Consider the following 23,528-nt stretch of genomic DNA (forward strand, 5'->3'; position numbering starts at 1 on the left):
AACATTATTCATGCATGCTAAAAATAATCTATATTTGTGTTCTAACTCCATCTATCTTTGCTTGACTTACTTTTCCTTTTATTACTGTATCTTAATTTAGATTCATAGTAACTCACTAACACAATAAATTGCATATTTTCTCCCGTTCTAAACGTACAATCTCTCACACGTACGTTTACAAACGCTCGTGTCTATCGCGATAACACAAATATGGTCACAAATACGAACATGCAACTGCAATCATCCAAACACACTCGCGATCTTTCCAAAATTAAAACAACCCCGGGGGTGGGCGTAGCGTAGTTGGTTAATCGATTGCTTGTACGCTGCGCACCTGGGTTCAAGTGCCGACCCCGCACATAGGGCTAGAAATTTTTCATAAGAGATTTCTCTAACCCGAAGAGGCGAATGATCTTAAGGTTAAAACCTCTATAATCGAAATAAAAAAAAAACAACCCGATAATTAGGTGAATGCTTTTGCCTTTATAAATATACAAACGCGGTCTCAAGCATTAACCCATCACTCGTGCGATCATGAATCGGTCCCGTCCGGAAGTCTCTACCCTCGATCCTAGCAGCCTAGCCTCATGGCTTCAATTGTACCAATAAAGATGACGCTAGATAACACGTTCCATGGCGACATGACTGGGAACTCTAGTGATATGGAAGACTCACTCTCTTCTAGCATCTGAACCATACACTGAAAATTAAATATAAGATTCACGGTCCGCGCGCGATCATCTAGAAAACACACGCGTATATGTGAATGGACACATGGTTATAAAATCGAATGCGATATACTAGTTAACATACAAATGCTCGAGCCCTTCGCGATCATCCAAGCAACACACACCCGCGATCTCGCCAACATGAAAACATCCCGGTGATAAGGTGAACGTCTCAGCACTTTTCATTTTCAAACGCGGTCTAAAGCGTGAACCTGCAAACTCACGTGCTCGCACGATCATGAATCGGTCACTTCCGGAAGTTTATCCTCGGCACCACCAGTCTAGGCCCATGCCTTTAATTGAACCAATTAAAAAAAGAAATCTCTCATATCCACTAGACAACACGTTCCATGACGACATGACCGGCAGCTCTAGTGATATGGGATAACTAACTCCCTATCAGAATGTGATCCGTACACCAAAAACTAAATATCAGGATGATGGTCCGCGTGGCCATCCAAGAATACACGTGAATATTTGAATGGTCACAGAGTTACAAAATCGAATTTATACGCGCGAAGTCACATACACGCGATCACACGCGACAAACACGTCAACATACGGAGGCTTAAGCCCTTCGCGATCATCTGCGCACACCCACTCCTGCGATCCACCAGACTTAATAACACTCCGGTAATAATGTGAACGATTTAGTAGTTACGAAGTTACAAACGCGAAAGGCCATACATTCAGTTATACCAAGCAAAAAATATACCTCATATCCACTAGACAACACGTTCCATGGCGACATGACTGGGAACTCTAATGATATGGAAAAACCCACTTTCTTCTAGAATCTGAACCGTACACGAAAAATTAAGTATCAGATATACGATCTGCTCGCTGTTATAAAATAGAATTTATACACGCGAAATTACATACAAGTTAGCCCACGTGACATACAAACGCACACGCGATCGAACACGTTAACGTACAAATGTTCGAGCCCTTCGCGATGATACATATGATCGCGAGTCCCTACGCCCGCACATACCTGAACCGTACAATGAATATCACATTCAGAATCACGGCCCGCTACAATTGGCCTAAAGCAGTGTTTTAGTGGGCGTAGTTGTAGTATGTGATTCTGACGAGGAGCCCTTCCGAGAACCTAGCTCTACAGCTCCAGTAGGACAACTCTCGAAAAAAAAGGTGGTCTATGGATTGATACATTCGGAAATACATGGAAAGTTGTTTCTCCATGTATTCTTTGGAACAGATTCCACTTCACTGAAATTCTCCATAAATTATTCAAAGACAACATTGAAAGTAAACCGTGTCAGGTCGTGTAGCCGTTCCTCAATTTTTCCAATATCCATATACGTGGGGATCTTAATTCAAACAAGGTAACAATCAACTAATCATTTTAAGGTTGCACAGAGAATGCGCTAAATTCGCAAACGAAAAAAGCAGTTTTTTTCCACACCGTATGTCAGATCTTCATAAAAATCAATCAGCAGTACTGTAACAACATTCTACATACGCTGATTGATTTTTATGAAGATCTGACATACGGTGTGGAAAAAACTGCTTTTTTCGTTTGCGAATTTTACGCATTCTCTGTGCAACCTTAAGCAGTTATTGATAAGAAACACACCGACGCGTGACTCAGCTGAGTACACATCTCCGCATATTTTATCAGGTTGTGGATCCAATCGTGTTGAACATCGCAGTAGCCAGTGGTTGGCATAGCAACGTTTTTTTTGCGATCGAAGTAACCTTGGTTGGAAACGGAAATTCAATCGTAGCGAAACGAAGCAGCGATGGAGGAAGAAAGGACGCAACGCGTATACCTGTTCAACGGCACGAACTTCTCAAACTGGCGCTACCGAATTGAAGGGCAGCTCGATTTCATTAAAGGGAAAACGTTAAAACCGGAATTTCAGGTTGCCATCTGGCACCAGTTACTGATTCACCTACCTTTTCTGTATCGGATAACAAAGGAAATTCTTTCAGCTATTCAATCAACATATTTTTATAATTGATTATTATTTATTAATTTCACTCTTCAGCTTCCCTCCATTAGTACGTCACGTTCTGCAGTAATTTATTCACAAATTTGCACTCCTCCGATCTTGGATGCTTGATTTTCGTTTAGTCAGTGTTGTAGTTTTATTCATCAAAATTTCTAAAATTTCATGTGTTTTTTTACCTTATTTAAAAAAAGAGTTTTTCATAATTCGCCTACTAGGTTATGGTTGGTTGTTTTCCGCTGACAGTTCCTCACTTATACTTCTATATGTTCATTACCCCAGCAAGCCATGCTTTGCACTGATCTAGACTGAGGTTGAAAGGAACACCCGATTTGCTCCGAAAGAAGCACTCATAATCAACTCATTCATCATCTATATAGAGTAAGATAGAAAACAATTTCAACAAATATTTACAGAATTATTCTTCTAATAATCTCCATTCAACGCGCTTAACGTATCATTTTGTAGTAGACTTAGCGAAACATAAATAGAACATCTGTCAATTCCGAAAGTCATTCCGAATTGTCAGCGACATTTTCCAACATCAAACAGCACCATACACTCAACAGCAAAGTTCACGGTCTTCCACAGTGCAGCACCGTGTATGAACTTGCAGTAATTATTTCCCATCTTTGCAGACCTGCGACGGGGAAACTTAAAATCAATTTCCAGTGTGCTACTTAACGAACATAGTGCCAAAGTGACAGATTACGTGCACACGCTTCAACGCGGTTCTATAGTGTTTATAACGTGTGATGTCGCTTTCCTATTTTGAATCCAGTTTGTTCTTCCATGGCATGCTTAGACCGGCCAAAACGGGCTGCAGAAAAAAATTCCGTGTTCTTGTGTGAATAAAAATTAGCCTGGTAGAACGGGATGCAGACGTTAAAAAATTTAAACAAGCTAAAAACAATCAAAACAACTCCTGTTGGTTTCTTTTTCGGCGGAAAAGTCGACTTTATTATCTGTTGCTCATAGTCGAGCAAGCATGCGATCGCAATTTAAAATTGATTTACCTACCGTCGGTTGCTTGTTTTCCCATCAAACTTTCCGTCTATTTATTTTTGTTTGCCGAAATAAATCATTCCTTCCGCCTCCCGCAACAACCCTCATCATCGGTTTATTAGATTTGCCACTTTTTTTCCCTTTGAATACACTCTATTTACACACTGGATCGGTGTTTTTAATCAAAACACTTTCACGCTTCTTGTTTTTGCCTGCTTCGACTCCAGCTGAACCTACTCTTTATTCAATGACCGAAACCCACCCGCCTGTCTGTCCTGGGGGGCGTACGGAAACATGAAAGTTTTCCCCAACCTGCCGCCTATGCTGTGTGTTGTATATTTACACAGCACGGAAGTGCTGCTCGTAAATTTCCGGCTGCTTTGATTTTCCCTCTTTTGATTTATGATGATTGGTAGCTTATTAACACTTTTTTGATTTCGCTGCTAAATATTAATAATGCCTACTTTGATTTGTATTACTTAAATGTGATTTTGCTCGTTGTTTCGATTCCCCATTGTTTCTTCCAACAACAAAAAGTTCTCCCGTGACTAGAAACTGAGAGTGCTAAAAACCCCGGTAACAGCAAACTCAAACAACCTAATTGACAAAGCCTCACCCGGTCGTACTACCGAGGGTGGTCCCCTAATTGTTTCAACTGTCGAATACCTTCCCCCGATCCTCGCCGATGCCACCGAGAGTGGTGCTGCCACCATTCAGGGTCGTGGTTGTCCCCAACACTGCTCCGGATATAAAGCTGGGGTGACCATCGCTGGTCTGTATCTGCTGGTGATTGCCGTGCAGGAAGGTGTTCGTTCCACCACCGGCCACCCCATCACGACCGTGTTCGTCGTTAGGAATAGAAAAATGCCGATACGAAATAAACTCCGGCGCCATTGGTTGCTGCTGCTGCCGCTTTGCCGCCTCCACCCGCTGTTTCTTGATTTTAAGATAACCCAGAACCGAAATTAGCACTATAAACACGATAATTCCCAAACAGCACCCGACAATCAGTCCCAACCGACGGGTCAGGATCGAATGGATAATGCCTTGGCTGGACATTCCATCCACCTCCGCCATCGGATTGGGCCCGATAGCATCCAGAGTGCGTACCTCCGTACACCGCGAAGTCGGAGTATCCATCATCAACGAGAGCAGCGTGTTGGAGAAGGAGGTGCTGTCCATCTCCTCGCTCATGAAGCCCTGGTGGTTATTCAGAATTTGGTTCTGGATCTGGTTCGACTGGTTCAGCAGACTTTGGATGTCGCTCTGATAGGACAGCCAGTTTCCCAGCCCGAGGACGCAGATCAGATAGCGAGTGTTCGACGATAGGCGATCCAGTTTGGCCGAGTTGGCCAACCGATTAAGCGTTCTGCCACGGATCTGCGGAATGAAGAGATTTTTCGTATTAAAAATAGATTTTTTTAAATTGCCGAAAACTTATGGGAGTTATAATGTTTCACACTTACATCCTCCACCGTGTCCAGCGAGTGGAATATCACATGATACCCATGGAGGCCGGAATGTTCCCTGCTTTGCCATGAAACCAGCACCGAGTAGGGCTGTATATCCTGTATGGCAATTTTCAGTATTAGCGGAATGTCACAAAATTCTTGTGGTTCCATCGTCAGCAGATTTTTGCCCTGCACTTCCGGTGGTTGTTCGCACTTGACATTGTCGAACCCGGTGGTCCACTTTCGATGGTCACTTAGCCACTCCCACAGTTCCTGGGTATCGCACGAGCAGACCAGGGGATTTTCTATTGAATGAAACAAAAGAGCAGAAACAGATAGGTATGAAAAAATCAACACGTAAAATATCAACACCAATTCGAACCATCTGCCGAATCGGTAATGTAGTATCATAATCATAATCATTAAATTTGATCTGACAGTAAAAGTTTTCTCCGACAAACCTTCAAATGGGAAATAACATTATAAAATCGATTCTATCAACCCCGGTCGGAAGAGGCCACACAGCCGACAATCTATATTAATGGGCTACATTATTTCCCATTTTTCACCGTCCGATTCCGTTCGGTTTGGGCCATGCGGTGCGGCGACAAGCACTGTGGAGACATCCCTTAATGGAAATGGAATCGAATTTTCGACCCTTCTCGGTTTGATACGACCCATGAAGGTCTGGTTTACTCGTCGTTAAGGTCGACCAGCACCCATTTAACTTTGTTAGCAGTTCGTGATGTTTTCAAGTGAAACGAAACATACATTAACTTATTTTGTTTGTCGCCTTCGAGGAAATTTTGACTAGATTATCAGTGAAATTTCAAATCCAATGATTACGATTATTATAAAGGACGATACACCTACCTTCGACCCGCAGTTCCTTGAGATGCGTCTCCAACGGTTTCAGCGCCCTCAGCGGAACATACTCGAAATAGTTTTTGCGCAGATCCAACGTTCGGAGGTTTCTCAGCGATCGGAATGCATCAGACGAAACGCTGATGATTCGATTGCCGTACAAATGCAGTTCCTGTAGCGCCACTAAGTGGCGCAGCGTATTTTTCTGGATCCTTTCCAACTGGTTGGAGGAGACATCCAAGAATTTCAGCTTCTGCAAATCGTCGGTAAATTCGTCCAGCTCTTTGATGTTGTTGGTGGATATGTTAAGAATCTCCAGCAAGCGTAGTCCCTGGAGCCGTTCTTTAGGCAGGATTTCGATTTCGTTAATGCTAAGGTCCAAAATCTGCAGGTTTGCCAAGGCGACGAAAGCGCCGGGAGATACTCGGTTGATTCGGTTGTGTAGCAGGTAAAGTCGCTGCAAGGCAGGGTAAATTTCAAAGTCCTTACTCGTCAGAATCGTTAGATTCGTTTGGCTGATGTGCAGTTCCTTCAGATGGGGATAGCGTCGTTGCTCGGAATCGGAGGTCATGCTTTGATGTATTCGTTGCAACGGGTTACCGGTGAGATTTAGCCAAGCGAGACGGGCAAGGGATGATTCCGAAAGAGCAGCGTTCGGGATTTGACTGAATCGATTGCAGGATAAGTCTATTCGCTGGAGGGTGATTGAGTGCTTGAAAAAATTCTCCGGAAGAGCTAGCAGAAGGTTTCCACTAAGATCGATCATATCCAGATGAGGTAGAGTGATGGTGTTGAAGCCGGACAGGGAGGAAATACTGTTGTCCCGAAGATCCAGTTGACGAAGATTCGGAAGACCATTTAGTTTGAAAAAGTCCACACTGGTTAGCTGATTCTTCGACAAAGATAATAGCTCCAACGTTGAGACGTTGGATAGAGCTACGTGTGGAAAATCGTTGATGCTGTTATTGTGCAACCGCAGTTCTTTAAACACATTTAAATTATTGAAAATATTTCGTTTCAACGTTCGAAGGTGATTGTGACTAAGGTCCAATTTAACTAGATTATTATTTTTATTAAACAACATAAACGACAGGTCACGAATCGAACACCGATCCAGAGCCAAAACTTGCAGCGAAGGTAGCCGATCCAACATGTTTACTCGTATCACAGAAAAATTGTTTGCTGAAAGCCTTAAAGTTCTCAAAGAACTTGCGTCGATCTGTTTGATGTCTTCCGATGCCAACTGATTCTGCTCCAAATTTAGCTCGTTCAAATTATGCAGCCCCTTGAAGGCACCCGGTTCGAGTTGGGTCAGCCCACATGCCTTCAGATTAATCACACTGACGGAAAAGTTTGATTGGAAAACGTTCGACTGTAGCACTCCCAACTGATTGTAGCTCAGATCTAATATTCGAAGCTTGTGAAGAGCACCGAACGCGTTTGCACCTAATTTTTCAAGATGATTGTCACCTAAATAGAGCTCATCGAGCTCTAATGTACTTCTGAAAAGCTCCGCATTCAAGCTGGATAATCGATTTGCACTCAAATCCAGATATTTCAACATCCGAAGGGAATCGAACGCACCCAGTTCGATGTTGGCCAGTGAATTATTTTTCAAATAAAGTCGCTCCAAGTGTATCAAATCAGCGAACAGCATCTTGTCGATATTTTTAAGCATGTTATTTTCCAACCAAATTGTCTGCACACTGGTCTGGCCTTGAAACGAGTGCTCGTGAAGATACTTGATGGAATTGGAATTTAATTGAATTGAAAGTAACGACGATGACGAGGATGACTCGGACGTTATGCCCAAATTACCAAACGATGATGGATCGCTACCGGGACCGGTTTTCGTTGTGATAAGTTTTCCCCGCGCCGTTAGGGGTTGCTGGAGATGATTGGGCGCTGATGCGTCAGCAGTGTAGGCGAAAATAGTGTCAATCTCATCCAGTACATTCTCCTGCAAATTGATATACTGGAGCTGCTGACAGTGTTTGAAGGCGTATCTTTCAATCACTCGGATCGCATTATTTTGCAAATGAAGTTCCATTAAATTTTCCAGCCCGGAAAATAGTTGCTCTTTAATAAGTCTAATTTGATTATCGTTTAACCGAACTTCCCGCAGATTCGGCAATCGTCGCAAAAGTCTTACGTCTAATTCACTTATCATATTGTTATCTAAGCTAAGCGCGTGGAGTTTACTTGTCGTTTCGAAGAACCCTCCCGGAACTCGCTGAATGTGATTTCCACTCAGATACAGCTGCTCCAGATTGAACAACGTCGACAAGGTATCCGCGTCTACCCTTTGAATTGAGTTATTCTCCAAATAAATCACCTTAACACTACTCGAGTTATTAAAACAGTCATCCGTCAACTCTAGGATATTATTCTCACTCAGGAAAATCTCCCTCAGCAGAGGCAGATTGGAAAACACACCACTCACGTAGTGTATATGGTTGTGACTCAGGTCCACCGTATGCAGCTTCCTGTTGGCCGCAAACACTTCCGCATCCACAAACACTATCTTATTATGGCTCAAATCTAGCGATTGGAGCTCCTTCAACGACACAAAACTATCCCTATGCACCAGTTCGATGAAATTATTATACAACGATAACGTCTTCAGGAACGGAAACGGATTAAACACATCACTGTACAGCTCAACAAAATTGTTCAAACTCAAATCCAGAAACACCAGCGATCCAAACCGGGCGTAACTATCGTCCTGCTCCAGCGAGTTAATCTCATTCATGGACAGCCGCACCGACCGGAGATTTTCCAATCGCTTCAGAGCAGCTGTTGGGAACTGCTTTAGCCGGTTCTCGGAAAAGTCAATCTCCGCCAGTGAGTCCTCTAGTCCGACTAGGCCATTCTCCGGAATCCGCTCCAGCCGGTTTCCCTTCAGGTTCAGCTTGACCAAGTGCAAACCGTAGAAGGCGTACTCCTCAACCGAACCAATCTCGTTCAGCTCAAAGTCCAGCACCATTAGCTTCTTCATGCCGCTGAGGGCTTTTGTGGGCACCTGTTGTTTCGATTTTTGGAAAGAAATGTCATTTAAAATCTAATTCAAAACCAATTGCAAATGTAACGAACAATCGATAAGATCCGACAGTGAACGCAGAAAACACATGTCCGCTTGTGTTAGCAAAATTTGCTGCGGAGGAGGAAAGCTTTAAGTGCACTTTATTTTCTTGTGACGTGCCATTTCTTTTCAATATGCCATCAGCAGGACATGTGTCTTCGAGAAAAGCGTTTTCGTTTCGACCCCCCCGAACTTACTTGTGTCAGTTTTCCATTTACAATACTTAAGCTCTCGAGATGTGCTCGTAAGTTATTCAAACTCTGCTCCTTGAGCTGCTGCAGATTGGAGTGGGAGAACTGAAGATGTCGAATGTTGACATCGCTGCCACCGCCAGTCGAACTGGGGACCGCACCCAAGTGTGAGTGCGCTGGAGCAAACAGGTCTGCGGTTAGTGACTTTACCGAACGGTCGAACTCGTACACGGACAGCGACTGGATGGGGGCCGATATAAGCTGCAGTGTGGAGCGTAGCGCTTCCGCCGTTATGCTGGGACACTCGAGAAAGAGTCCTGTTTGGTATGGGAGAAAAAATGGAACGTCAGCAGTATCTGATAATTTTTGAATTAGATTTTCCTAATTTTACTGGACTAAACGATTAAATAGTAGGCAGCGAGCGTTTGAACAGCGTACAATATTGTAAACATTCAGTCAAGGCATGCTATGTTTTTATCTGTGTATCAAGCACTTTTACTTTTTCAAACACGAAAACATACGTACCATCCTCAAACTTGTAGCAAGGACAGGCCGAGTTCTCCGCAAAACTCGGACACTCGATCTCGTTCGACGAGGCCGAGCTGAATTCTTGTTCTTCCAGCTGTTGCAGGGGTTGTCGGTGACCTCCTCCTCCTCCTCTTCCTGATTCTCCAGCCCGCAGACGAAGTATTTCCTCCATTCGTCCGTAGCTAATCTGGTGCAGAAGAACTAGACCGACCAGTAGCCAGCAGCGCCATAGGTACTTGTAGTAGGGCTGTGTTTGCCCCAGTTTCGGCCACCAACGATGCATCATGTTGGTCTGCTTGTCCTTTGGATCGCTACAGGGCGGAAGTGACACATCTTACCGGTCTATTGTTGCTGATGCTGGCGAATGGATTTTCGCCAGTTTCCTCCTTCCTAGCGTTACGATAATATACAACTTGTTCGAAATGTGCTGTGGGTTCTGTTTCCAATAGTTTTGAATATTGGCCTGCAAGAGGATAAATAAAATAAACAAATCACTTTTTGAATGATAAAAAATGCAACTTTGCGGGAATGTAAAATATTGCTAAGTCCTTTTCACATTCATCATTGTTGGTGAAAAGCAATAGTGCAAAATATCACCATAGCAACTATCAGCGCTTATCTAACGAAAGTAACTTCGAAGCCCACCGTTTGCAAAGGAACGCTCCAATCAATGGCTCCATTTATTACGTTTAACCTGAACCGGACCCGTAGACCTACATTCGCTGCCAAAGTTCTGCGTTTAACTCCTATTTGGAACGTTGCCAGCTAGCAGTGCTGCTTCATGCCGAGAACCGCAACCGCGATGAAAATAGGCATCCTGGACTACTTTTTTTCTGTTATCCCTCGAACACAATGCAATTGCAGCGCACTATAGTCACAAGTGGATCGTGTAACAATAACTCGCGCAATAATTCCAGGTCACTGAGTTCCCGTTCCGGTCAAAACAGGGCACGACTGCTGGAACGAAATAGGGGCGGAATACCACACTAATTTTTCACTGAGTGCGCCAGCCTTCCAACTCGTTATACAATTGGGTGACTTTTGACACCATCAAGGCAGTAGGCTATGGTAATTTTGAAAACCAAACAAGCCCTGAAAAATGAAAATTAACGGAAACAACGATAAGAAAAAGTGTGGTGACGATTCAAAATCGAACGAAAAGATAGCTTCGCTATATTTTCTACCCTCAATCAATATACATTCAATAATCAAGAGAAGGCAAGCGACGGAAGAAAACAACGAATGAATAAAACACCGTCTTGCTTCCCTTCCTGCGGATGGTTCTCCTATTACTGGTTGGATGTGACATTTTTATGAACGTTGGCAGGACACCGACTATCTTATATTTCCACCAAACATGGGCTGAAGTTGGGTGCCTGTAGTGATGGGTGGGTTAAATTATTGTTTTAATTTTGCCGACGGCCCAGCAGAAATTCCCTTTCCGGAGGTTGAATGAAAACAGCAGGCTGTGTATCAAATCGATCGATCGATTCGAGCTATGATGGAAAATGCTGCCAGTGCGGACAACGAATCACAGTAGGCTTCACTCGCGGGAAGCTCAACGAAGTAAACAGAAGAAACAGTAGAATCAGTGTCAAAATGGTCAAATCGAGAGCCACAGGGCTCGAAATAGAAAGTAACCCTTAGGTAGAGAGATGTTTCAACCCTTCGTCGGTAAATGCAGGAATTGCTTCCAAGCGCGGGCTGAAATTAAGTGTTGGCGAAATTTTGAAAATTTGGTGGAAATTAAGAAATTGAAACAAGTTTGAGTCGTTGATAAACTTATAGATAAGTCTGAAAAAAAATATTTTTCATAAAATACAAAACAAAGTGTAATTTTTCTGTTTCAAGATTGAACATATTAAAATATTAAAAATATTTTTCTTGAGACTTATAAATGAACTTAAAAATATATTTTTAAATTAGGACGAACTCAAAAAATACGCATAATTCGATAATTTTTTCGCACATTAGGGAGCTGAATCGAGATCTTGTAAAAAGGGATTCATAACATAGGTAATATGACACAAAAATAATTTTTTCGAACATTTTTATCACAAGACGGCGGCTGATGTGGTCCGGGGGCTTTTCCACCAAAGCAGTATTACAGTGATTATATCACAGCAACTAAGGGTACGATTATTTTCTTTTTAGTTAAGCTACATTGTGATCAGTGTTAGTACTTAACCTCCAAAGGCCCGTGTTCGCGCGATCGTGAATCGGTTTCGTCCGGAAACCCTTATTCTCGGCCCTAGTAGTCTGAGTCCAATGCCTTCAGGTGGACCAATCAAAAAAATGATGCCCATATCCACTAAACTACACGTTCCATGGCGACATAAAAATCGAATTTATACACATGAAGTCACATACACGCGACAAAAAAAACATACAAATGCTTGAGCCCTTCGCGATCACCCACGCAACCTACCTGGACCGTACAATAAATATCACATTCAGAATCACGGCTCGCTACAATTGGCCTAAAACAGTGTTTTAGTGGGCGCCTGTCTCGTCTGCAACTGTAGTGTGTGATTCTGACGGGGAGCCCTACCGAGAACCTAGCTCTACAGCTCCAGTTGGACAACTCTCAGAAAAGAAATATATACATATTTTCATATCATTTTCAACATCCTAATTTTAACCAATAAAAAATGTTTGTTGTTTTTTAAATTCTGCAGTGGTGTAACCTTTTAAAAGAAATACTAAATAAAATGGAAAGAAAATTGCATGCTGATTGATACCGACGCCTGTCACGTCCCAGTGCAGATCATCTGGGAAAGAAAGGGATGTTGGCTCGATACATGTCGTTGCTAGAGACCGAGGAATCCTCTACTTCTGCACATTTATCACAGGAAAGTGCTAGTAAATAAACTAATAGTGTTATCATGCTGCCAAGAATTTTGGAAATTTAATGCTTTTGACATAAAAAAAATCCAACGTGCGACGCTGGAGAAATTAATTATAATTAAAGATGTACTGTGAGAATTTTTTTTTGGGGTACACAACAGAACCGTTGCAGCAAAATTGAAAATATGAATGTTTAGATATTATTTTCATATTTTCAACATCCTAATTTTATCCAATTAAAAATGCTCGATTCTTTTAAATTCTGCAGTGGTGTAACTTTTTACGAAAAAGACTAAATAAAATTGCAGGAGGAGTCCTCTGCTTCTGCACATGTATCACGGGAAGGTGACATTTGTTAGTAAGGAAACTAATAGCGTTATCATGTGCTAATTGCTCTGGGCAACCGGCTGCCCTAATTTGGGAAATTTTATGTTTTATCATTTGTTATTATTTTTTTTATTAACGACTGTGTGTTAGTGAGTCAATTTTTCCTTTTTTATGTGGTAATAACATTTAATTAAAAAGGGACTGGAAGGAGTGAAGTATTTTTCAATATTAAGAGTCACACTTGAGGAAAAGCAAAGAGTTGAAGGAAGAAAGTTTAGAAAAGCGTAGAAAAAGCATGCTTAGTGTTTCCCTTTGTATTTAACCGTCAGGATGGTTTGGCATTCTCAAATCCGAATCACCTGAATCTGCGGCATGTTTGGACAAGCGTAAAGTGACTTAGTACTTTATGCTATCGGTTCCGGGTTTTTATCAGTTTCAAAAAATGGTTGACATTAGTAAACAAGGGACCATCATAAATTATTTCATGCAACAATGTCCTCATTATTCCCATTTTTTTAACTAGTAATTTTTATTTTTTTTGTCGTGATTGGCGACATTTTCGAAAATTCGGAAGAAAAATCGCGTAAAGTTTGGGATGTATATATCTTTGGTTATGCTGAAATTCCTAATAACGAAAAATTTCCTCGGATATGGAGAAATTTTCCAGCTCATCTCGGTCAGAGCCATCAATACGATACACCAACCGAACGCAAAAGTGATTAAAATTTTTGAATATATCCTCGCTACAGATTTGTTTCTATTATCATTCGTATTGAGCTATTTAGAGCGAACGGAGCATCTCCTCAAAGGGCTGTACAATACCGAGATGGAAATATTTGTGAAATATACACGGCTGGTGGATGAATCAGCCTCTTCTAGTAGCGCGTAACGACTGCTATTAGCGGAAATGTCATTATTTTCATTTCCGATGATTGGATTTAAACACATCCGACCACAGCTCGTTTGTGATTTATTGCCGCTCTTATTTCATACACCATGCCACAAATCTTGAACGGTTTCTATTAGTCAACGCTGTCCGATGCCGGAAGACTACATTTCAACGTCGGGATAGAAGGTAATTATTAAGATTTAGCCGGTTCCGTGGGCTGACTGTAATAAATCAATATTAATTCTTACTAATTAATTGAAATTACATGAAAAATGGACATTAATCTACATCTTTAATCTTCGTAAAAGCGATTTCAGTTGTTTTCTGTATTGAAATTATAACAAATTAAGAGATATCAGCAAAACAAAAGTTCGTTTACATTTTTTTTGCTGTTTTCAAAAGTAATTATCGAATTAGTTTGCGCAGCTCCCTGCTAGGAGATCATTCATAAATTTCGTAACGCAAAAATTGCCTGAAATTGACTCCCCCTCTCCCCATGTAACAAATTGTAATACCCCTACCTATTACGCAACAAATCCGTTGAAAAAAACTTTTTTCTTTAGTAAAAACCTGTTGGTGACTATCGCCATTACGTTTCGCTTCTGTATTTGTATTTGTCCTCGTATTGCAGCTTCTTTTATTAAATAAATCTCACTGAGAACTGAGCATACGATGTATGTAAAGCGAATGAATAAGCGAGCAGAAACTAATACGTGCAAAGTTTCCGAAACTTTCATCGTTTCAATAATTTCTCTATGTATGCGTTAAATAATCACATGAAGCGAACGGGTACGAAAATGTCCGCAGCTTGCTTCGAGAAAATAACATCCGTGTTTACAATCTGTCTTTCGCTCACTCTCCTACTTGCGAGTGAATGTGTGCATATAAGAATCGTGAAAGATGCAGCGAGAGCAATATTCAGTTGAGTGCAAGCGGTTGCAAGCGCCCGAAGCTGGCTTCGGTGTAATGGCTTGCCCATGTATGTGTGTGGGTCGATTAACGAAAGAATTTCATTCTTGATTCCTCCTCCCAGATATACCACTTTCTTAAATTTCGAGGTCTGACACGCTTTTGGAATCAATATAATTAACGCGGCGCGCTTTAATGATATTGATTCCAAAAGCGTGTCAGACCTCGAAATTACAGAAAGTGGTGTATCTGGGACGGGGTATCAAGAACGACGCTGAAATTCTTTCGTTAATCTATTCATCGAGGTGAATCCGCGCCGACTTTCTTCGCATTTCACCTCCCGAGCTCAATCCACGAATCAGCGTCCTAATGTAATAGTGCAGTTCGCCTGCTTCTCTCTTTTGTAAACCACGTCTTCTTGCAGGCTGCTTCCTTTTTCGCTCGTCAGCAATCCACAAATTGCACCATTCAAAGCACACATGTTCCTAATAAATCGAAAATGATTAAATATGAAATCGGTGCTCGTTCTTTTATAGATAAAGATTAAACAGCAAACCAATAAAATACGTGACTTTGGGTATAAATCAATTGGGTCGACGTACAGCGGAAACTAATGCGAAATTCGCATATGAATGGTTCTCACAAAATCCTATTTTCCTATATTCAATCGACCGAATGGACATTAGGCCCAATAGACGTTAGGCCGATGCAGATTCTTTTTGTTATGAGTGACGTATTAATTGTATTGCCATTCAATCTGTGTGCCTTTCCTCGCGTCATCGCACACGTTCATGTAGCCATATCGCTACAGCCTTCTTGGCTTTCGTTAAAGTATACTTAATTATTTTGTGCTTGACCCATGAAATTGAAGACAAAAATCAATTCTTAGCCCAAAAAGCGTCTTTAATTGCATCCGAAAAATATTATTCAAATTGTACAAAAAATGAGTTAAGCTTCTAAGCAACAAAAATTGTAGGCGATAGCTTGAACGGTTTAAACGATGTTCATAGTACCGACTTTGAGGACATGGTTTCGAGAAAAACTCGTGTAAAGTTTTGTGTACGATTTGCTTGCAGATAAAAAACAGTTCGCTCAAAATTGTTTATTTTCATAAACAGTAGTCCGACATGCCTGCAATTTTCAGAGAATATTTTTAAAATATACTACTTTTAAACTATCCAGAACAATCCATTTTTATTTTAACTTGGTCCTATGCTTTGGGTTTGGCGATTCTACTTTAAGGTTTTGAAAGTTTTCTTAAAAAAATATTACAGATTATACAAAAAGAAAGAAACTGATTTTGGAAGGTACAAAAAATCCTATGCTCCCCTAAAAAGCTACGTAGCATGATATGACTCCCTAACCCCCTGTCGTCACAAATCGTCACAAAATACCGAACTCCCTCTGCCCCATACAATGCTACGTCATTGATGGATGAACCCAAAAAGTAAAACACTGATAATAGGGATGAGTGATCGGCATTCCATGGATGTCTTCATATGTTTTTTTTGGAAATTCAATTCAAGTTGCTATTTTTGCTCTTGATTTGGCAAACCAACGCTTCCAGTATACCAACTACAATGTTATAATTTAAGTTGATAAGGACACTCAGAGTGGTCTGATGTTATTCCGCAAGGTGAACATTGGATGGGATAGGTCTTCTGCTTAATCTGTAGATAATTTGATCGTACGAGTACGGGAAGCGTGAATAAAGAAACATGTTCCAGATGTAATAGAGCACATAGAATATCTGAATGTTTTTCAACTGATTTTAAATGCTTACATTGTATAAAAAAGAATAATGAACGGGAGGAGCGGGCATAGCGTTAGAAATTTTTCTTAAGAGATTTCTCTATCCCGAAGAAGCAAATGACCTTAAGGTTAAAACCTCTATGAACAAAAAAATAATAATGAACATTGAATGAATTCGGATGTGTAAACCATTAGTAAGCAACGTTCAGTCAAACTACCTACAAATGTACCAATAGTAAAGAACACAACCGAAGCCTCAAACAGCAAACAGTGGCCAGAACCCGGACCAGAATCTTCAACCTTTCTGGCAACACTTCAAAACAAGCCAATTTACTCCTAAAAGCATCACTGACAGATCTAATCAATTTATACGTCGTATTCTTTGAAAAGTCAGGTATTTTCACGAAATTACTTATTTAACTTTGCACTTTTTGACACACAAATTTAAAAAATTAGAAATTTAAAAGTGGTTACACTTAGGAAAACGTTAAAAACTCCTGCTATAGACAGTAAATTTTCTTCAATTCAGCTTCAATTCAACAAACAAACCAAGTACTGAGTCTTATCTGATATTCACCTCATCACTGGTGCAGTGAACGGGGAGATGACAAATTGCTTCTAAGTTGAACAACAACAAGTACAGGAAAGTTGAACACTTGTAAGGGCTCTTCTATTGTTGGTTTGCGAGATTAGATCCCTGTCCATACTAGCACTCTAGTAACCGAAGAGCACGATTCACACAGGAAGGCACGAGCAAGCAAAAGTAACCCCGTCCAAGTTTGTGTGCTTTGGAATCGAAAGAAGGCGTTTTGTGCAGAAATTATCTTTACCAAAGTGTTGATTTAGTTTACATGCGAAGATTTCCATTTTCATTCTCGATTCAACAGTTGAAATGTAGAAGTTTCCGTTCGGGGTAATGATATCCGCTATCATTGATCGTTTGAAGTTGGCAAATTTATTTGGCCGAAAATTCTGGAAAAGGTACTACATATTTTATATTTTTTACGTTTTAACGACATTCAATTAGCTAGAGATTACTGGGTTGGGAAAGTTATGAAACTTAGAGCCATAGTACTCAAGTGAGAGCAAGGATGTGAAGTAAACAGATCGGAAAACTAGAAGTGGCAGGGTCATTAGAACAGGCTTAATATCGTGCGGGCTTAATTTTGCCTTCTGATAATGAGGGTCGAGCTTAGGCAGAATAACTACGAATCACCCGAGTTCACTATCATGTGTCCTTGATAAAGGTAGACGTATCTATCTTTACCGTGACAACCGGCATATGTTAAGGGTCAAGAAAATTTCAAGTCTATAAAAGATATTGAGAAACTGTCACGTGAAAAAGAATCGGTTCTGTAAAACTGTTCTACTTTAATTCAAAACAACCTATTACTGTTAATGTAACATTTTGGATCTTACACTATAGCTAATCTCGCAAGGAAGGACATGAAGGCCAACTGTCAAAATACGCTTTAAGAGAAAGTCCAAACGAACCACTTACTCGCCGATCACAGATCACAGCATAACTGTCAAATACCCTGTGCTTGACAATAACGGATCGCCTCTTATTTCGACAGTTGGCTTTTACGCCCTTATCACATCCCGAGATGTAAGCGAATATCATTCGGTGCTCGAAAATTTCGTTCCATTTCGCGTCGAAGCAGGCGATCGACTTTCAAACATCAACCCATACCCCCAGCCACCGCCCCCGTGGAGTAAATGGTGTTGACCTAAATTCTCCGCGTGCAATTTTTCTCCCCGTCCGCGCCGCGGGACCGAGCATCTTCTGCTATAAAATTCCTATCGATTTGAGGACTACTCCACTCCACTGCACCAGTGCACCCTTCCCACCGATTCCGTTGTACATGTTTGAATGTTTGACAGCTTCTGACTGGGATGTCGTCATCGTTTACTTTTTCACGCTCATTTTCCCACTTGATGGTGTAGCGGCATCCAGCCAATCAAGGGATCATAGGAGGCGGTGAAGATTTTTTTTTTGTTACTTCTGGCGATGGATAAATTGTTTGGTGCTAACGGCTCGAGCTTGTCGGAATGCTGGGTCACGACGAAAATTAGCAGCATCTAATGGTGCCGTCAATGATGTGGTATTCCTAAAAAATGCAACAAAATGGAATTCAAAACATACACGCCAATGTTTTTTGAAAAATATTATAGTTGATGTTGATGATGTTTTGTGTGATCGGGATGATTTAAACACATTTTTACTGAACTAATTTCAAATAAAAATCGCCTTTTATTACTGCCACAATAATAAAAAGCAGTGTTTTAAGTTACAAATCATTTTTATTACAGTTTTGGTTCACAGTGTTTGGATCCGGAGCTTTGATGATTTCTATTAGATTGAAATGTTCTATCTCCTGTTCTATTTTAATGGCACCACTACTGGCTTGTCCGGAACCCAGATTGTATTCAGTATCGTTGATATATGCCTTGAGTGCTCCCCAAAGTCTTCAAAGAATTTTCGCACAGTATGGCAATATGTTAATGGGTCCCATGTTTATAGGGAATCCCACAGCACGTGGTACATTTATGCGTATAGCAGCCGTACATCGATTTTGCCCTAGGGTCACTGAGCTATTCATGCGTTTCTCAACTCTGGCATCAGAATACAACGCCCATTTATAACAGGGGTGGTTTTACCGAGAACACAAACTCACGCTCGATTCGTCCACTCTACACCATAAAATGCCTGCGGTTAGTCAAATTTCCATCACGCCAACTTGGATGCGAACCAGCATATAAACAACGAACGAGAGTCCTAAATAAATATTTGCTTCGATGTCTTCGCGGAGAAATGTATCGTTGCTATGGCGCTGCTACAAACAGCCACAGTCTTTCTTCTTTCGCCTCAAAGAGCGTGTGCTCGTTTAAAGCGCGATTCAGACGATACATCAGCTTCCGTCAACGTCAACGGAACGTCACCGTTCCGTCAGGATAAGTTAAATACTTTCTCTTGCGTCCGTTCACACATGCCGTACGTCAAAACGTTCCGTGCCGTTGATGTTGTGTGTGAATGCCTCCATTTAACTGCATGTAACTTATCCTGACGGAACGGTGACGTTCCGTTGACGTTGACGGAAGCTGATGTATCGTCTGAATCGTCCTTAAAGGTTACAAACATACAAATCACTTTGCTCCTTTCGTGTCGGGGTTTTACGATCAACAAGTCAAACTAAAGTCCTCGTGTAGCCATTCCTTTCTAGAAGGCAAATCCCGAAAAAGCTCCTTAGGTAGAACCACAAGAAACACTGATTGGCAGTTTCAGTACCTTTTGAACGAGAAAAGGTAGAGTCAGTTTGAAGTTTATTTTATACACTTCATTGGAGCCACTCTAAATTGAAGGATTCTCCGCGGCAATCTTTCCCTCCCCGTACAGCAGCGAAAGGTGTGGAAAGTTGGCTTCTGGTATGGACCGATTTGCTGCTCCTGCTTGTTCGGTGCAAAAGGAAAAGTCTTTGATGTTACTTGTACCGTCGTCTTTTCTGGTGCTCGACGCCCGAGAAAGAAAAACTGGAGTGACGTCGTTTTCAATAAATTTCGGAAAAATCGTACACTTGACATGCTATGGGAAATTCCGTCGTGTTAGTTGTTGCGCCACTTTTAACCTGAACAAAAATACCAAATCGGTTCTTTTCACTCAGTAAATCGAGGCTAACAGGTTATTGTGTTTGAAAACTATACATGCATTTCATCTAACCCTTATCTTTCTACTTTTAGCTCAGTCAATACATGCAATCCCCAAACAATTTTCTTCATTTTTCTCCACACCAACAAACAACACATTTCTGTAAATGCATAACCGCAACCCAGCCCAGGCAACAGCGTCTTGGAGCATTGGAAATAACGCAGAGCAGATTATCGTCTCCGTCCAGACCAAATCCCACAGCATCAGGCCAAACAAATGTAAAGTTGGAGAGTTTTGTGTTTACTTCCTAACCCCATCTCGTCTCCTGCGTTTTGCCTTTTAGCATCAACAAACAGAAAATCACCATGTTGACCGTCGTCAGCGCTGGTGTTGCATTGTGTGGCATATTTTTCAACCGAGTTTCAACAGTGTTCAGCATTTTCTGGCATCCAGCGCAAAGTTGTACCCGCGTCACCGTTTGTTTGCCTTGGTTTCGCCATTTTCCGTCCGTGACACACTACTACGGGATAGGGAGAGACAAAACCATGCTGGTAAGCATTAGGGGGGAAATAAAAAAAAACTGCATGCGGTGCAGTTGCACATCTCTGACTGAGTCTCCGGGAGCACAGTGCCGAAAAAAGATGACCGTCGGTAGACGGTCGGTGAAGTGACGCGGGGGTGTCGGTGAAGCGGTGGTCGTTAAGCAAGCAAAGGAAAAATCGCTCGACATAGTTTGCTGTGTTGAATTTTTCTAAATTTGTTTGGGCTCATAAAGTTTGATGTTTGTTCTGAATCTCATAAACTAGTCGACTAATTGAAGTCGATGGACGAGGAAACTGAACCGAAAAGTTGATAGTAAAATTTTATTACTTCCCACATTAGAGAAAAAACTGTCGGCAGAGGGTGGCACAGTAACGAACTTCGAAATGGACTGCGGGTCGGACTGACAGTTCATAAAATTGCATCGTTTTTTACAGCTTTGTAATCAAAGATGACCATGCCAATCTCGTCGTCGATTCTGTTCGTTTGGTGTTGAGGTCGTTTACTGTTTATGTCAGCGGTTACCCAGTTTTGTATGGGTTGTAAGTTGCTCAAGAATATTATGTCCTTTACTGAAACAGTTAACCTCACTTTTCTTGACAGTTCAATTTTACTATTTACATGGACTTATGCTGATTTCGTTTTTAAATCAGAGTTGCTCTAGGTTCGCTCGGAGTTGTCACTTTTGTACGGAGACTGTAAACATTAGAGCGAACCTAGGGCGACTCGATTCTAAAACCGAAAACAGCATTAGATAATTTTTGTGGACGACTAGATTCGCTTCAACCAAATCGCAGAATTTTTCCAAGTCCATGTAAACAGTACAAGCGAATTGTCAAAAATGGACACTCGGGTTGATGTGTGACGTCAGCGTAATGAATTCAATAGGTAGTTAATGATTCTAGTGAGTCAGTCGCACTGTCTCAGGTTGTGTTAAGTACGATTCACACGATATATCAATCATCTTCACAACGTCTTTCTGTCGAGATTAATTTAATTGCTTTTCTTGGCGGCGCATTCACACGTACCGTACGTCAAAATGTTTGGATAAAATAAGAGATATATTGTGGAATAAGTAAGTCTAAGAATGATGGATCACTTCGATCTTACATAGAACTATGGTGAATCTTCTAGTAGCATATTGAATATTACTTAATCGTCTGCTAAGTTGAGCATTCTAAAGAACCTTAATATTTTGCATGAAAAGTCTCTGATCTCTTCACTATCCAGGGATCCTTTACCATAGATCAGTGAGCTCATTCTGGTGCTTCATTGAGAACGAGTTTTTATGGTACCAAGTATTTGCCCTTCATTCTTTGGTCCTGGCCATCAATTTCGCTTAACGTTGCTACGTCCAAATACCAAACATATCTCAGGACTTGTGAAACGAGAAGGCCAACCAACTCGTTTCCTTTTATTTTCAATTTACCTGGCATACACTTGCATTTGAGACATTTTATTTTCATAGTATATTCGATAATCATTTCATTAAAGATAGGTGGTTTCAGTTTAACTTTCCTTTTGAAATTGCGGTGACTTTTTAGGGATTTATGCTAACATTCTCCATTCTACAGCATTGTTATGTCACGTTTATAGCAGTTTGAAAACGATCTTTGCCCCTAACAGTGATAACAATGCAATCTGTTTAACAAGTTTTTTCGAACCCCAGACCAAGAATCCGTCCACTACCAGCGACCACATAAGAGGTGACAGCATTCCTCTTTGAGGACAGCCTCCAGTGATTCTCATAGTTCTAGTCTCGCAATGGTGCTATCACAGTCCAGTAACCCAACAATTTAGTAATCTATTGGACAGTGGACCACTCTGATCGCTTCGATGGTAGTATTGTCAAAGGCTCAAATATTGAGGTAATTGATGAAGAGTGATGTTGGGCTTTCTTTGTTTTGGGGAGCATTTTCAACCTTTTTGATTATTCTCTAATTGGTAGGTAAGCTGATTATTATTCAGTGATTGGCGGCTGAGTAATTCATCTTTTATGTGCGAGTTTAATAATAGAATCAATCTAATACTTTTTCCATAGCTTTAAAAATATATGAGAAAGGCAAAAACAAATTAATGATTCGAGAGGATCCTCTATTAGTTAACTGTTTTATGTTTTATGTTTTATGTTTTATGTTTTATGTTTTGTTTTATGTTTTATGTTTTATGTTTTATGTTTTATGTTTTATGTTTTATGTTTTATGTTTTATGTTTTATGTTTTATGTTTTATGTTTTATGTTTTATGTTTTATGTTTTATGTTTTATGTTTTATGTTTTATGTTTTATGTTTTATGTTTTATGTTTTATGTTTTATGTTTTATGTTTTATGTTTTATGTTTTATGTTTTATGTTTTATGTTTTATGTTTTATGTTTTATGTTTTATGTTTTATGTTTTATGTTTTATGTTTTATGTTTTATGTTTTATGTTTTATGTTTTATGTTTTATGTTTTATGTTTTATGTTTTATGTTTTATGTTTTATGTTTTATGTTTTATGTTTTATGTTTTATGTTTTATGTTTTATGTTTTATGTTTTATGTTTTATGTTTTATGTTTTATGTTTTATGTTTTATGTTTTATGTTTTATGTTTTATGTTTTATGTTTTATGTTTTATGTTTTATGTTTTATGTTTTATGTTTTATGTTTTATGTTTTATGTTTTATGTTTTATGTTTTATGTTTTATGTTTTATGTTTTATGTTTTATGTTTTATGTTTTATGTTTTATGTTTTATGTTTTATGTTTTATGTTTTATGTTTTATGTTTTATGTTTTATGTTTTATGTTTTATGTTTT

General features: G+C 40.3%; 1 protein-coding gene across 1 annotated transcript in view; it reads right to left on the reverse strand.

Moving 5' to 3' along the window:
• Window positions 1-2,700: 2,700 nt before the first annotated feature.
• Window positions 2,701-23,528, reverse strand: part of LOC131693081 (chaoptin) — a 121,945-nt gene continuing 101,117 nt past the window's right edge. Inside the window, exons 2-6 of the mRNA XM_058980605.1 lie at window positions 9,820-10,285; window positions 9,301-9,611; window positions 6,031-9,043; window positions 5,173-5,462; window positions 2,701-5,086 (exon numbers count right to left, since the gene is read on the reverse strand). Of these exons, the coding sequence (XP_058836588.1) occupies window positions 4,358-5,086; window positions 5,173-5,462; window positions 6,031-9,043; window positions 9,301-9,611; window positions 9,820-10,108 (4,632 nt within the window). The 5' untranslated portion in view covers window positions 10,109-10,285 and the 3' untranslated portion in view covers window positions 2,701-4,357. The remainder of the gene's footprint in view (window positions 5,087-5,172; window positions 5,463-6,030; window positions 9,044-9,300; window positions 9,612-9,819; window positions 10,286-23,528) is intronic.

Source organism: Topomyia yanbarensis, chromosome 1, assembly GCF_030247195.1.
Source record: "Topomyia yanbarensis strain Yona2022 chromosome 1, ASM3024719v1, whole genome shotgun sequence".
NCBI lineage: Eukaryota > Metazoa > Arthropoda > Insecta > Diptera > Culicidae > Topomyia > Topomyia yanbarensis.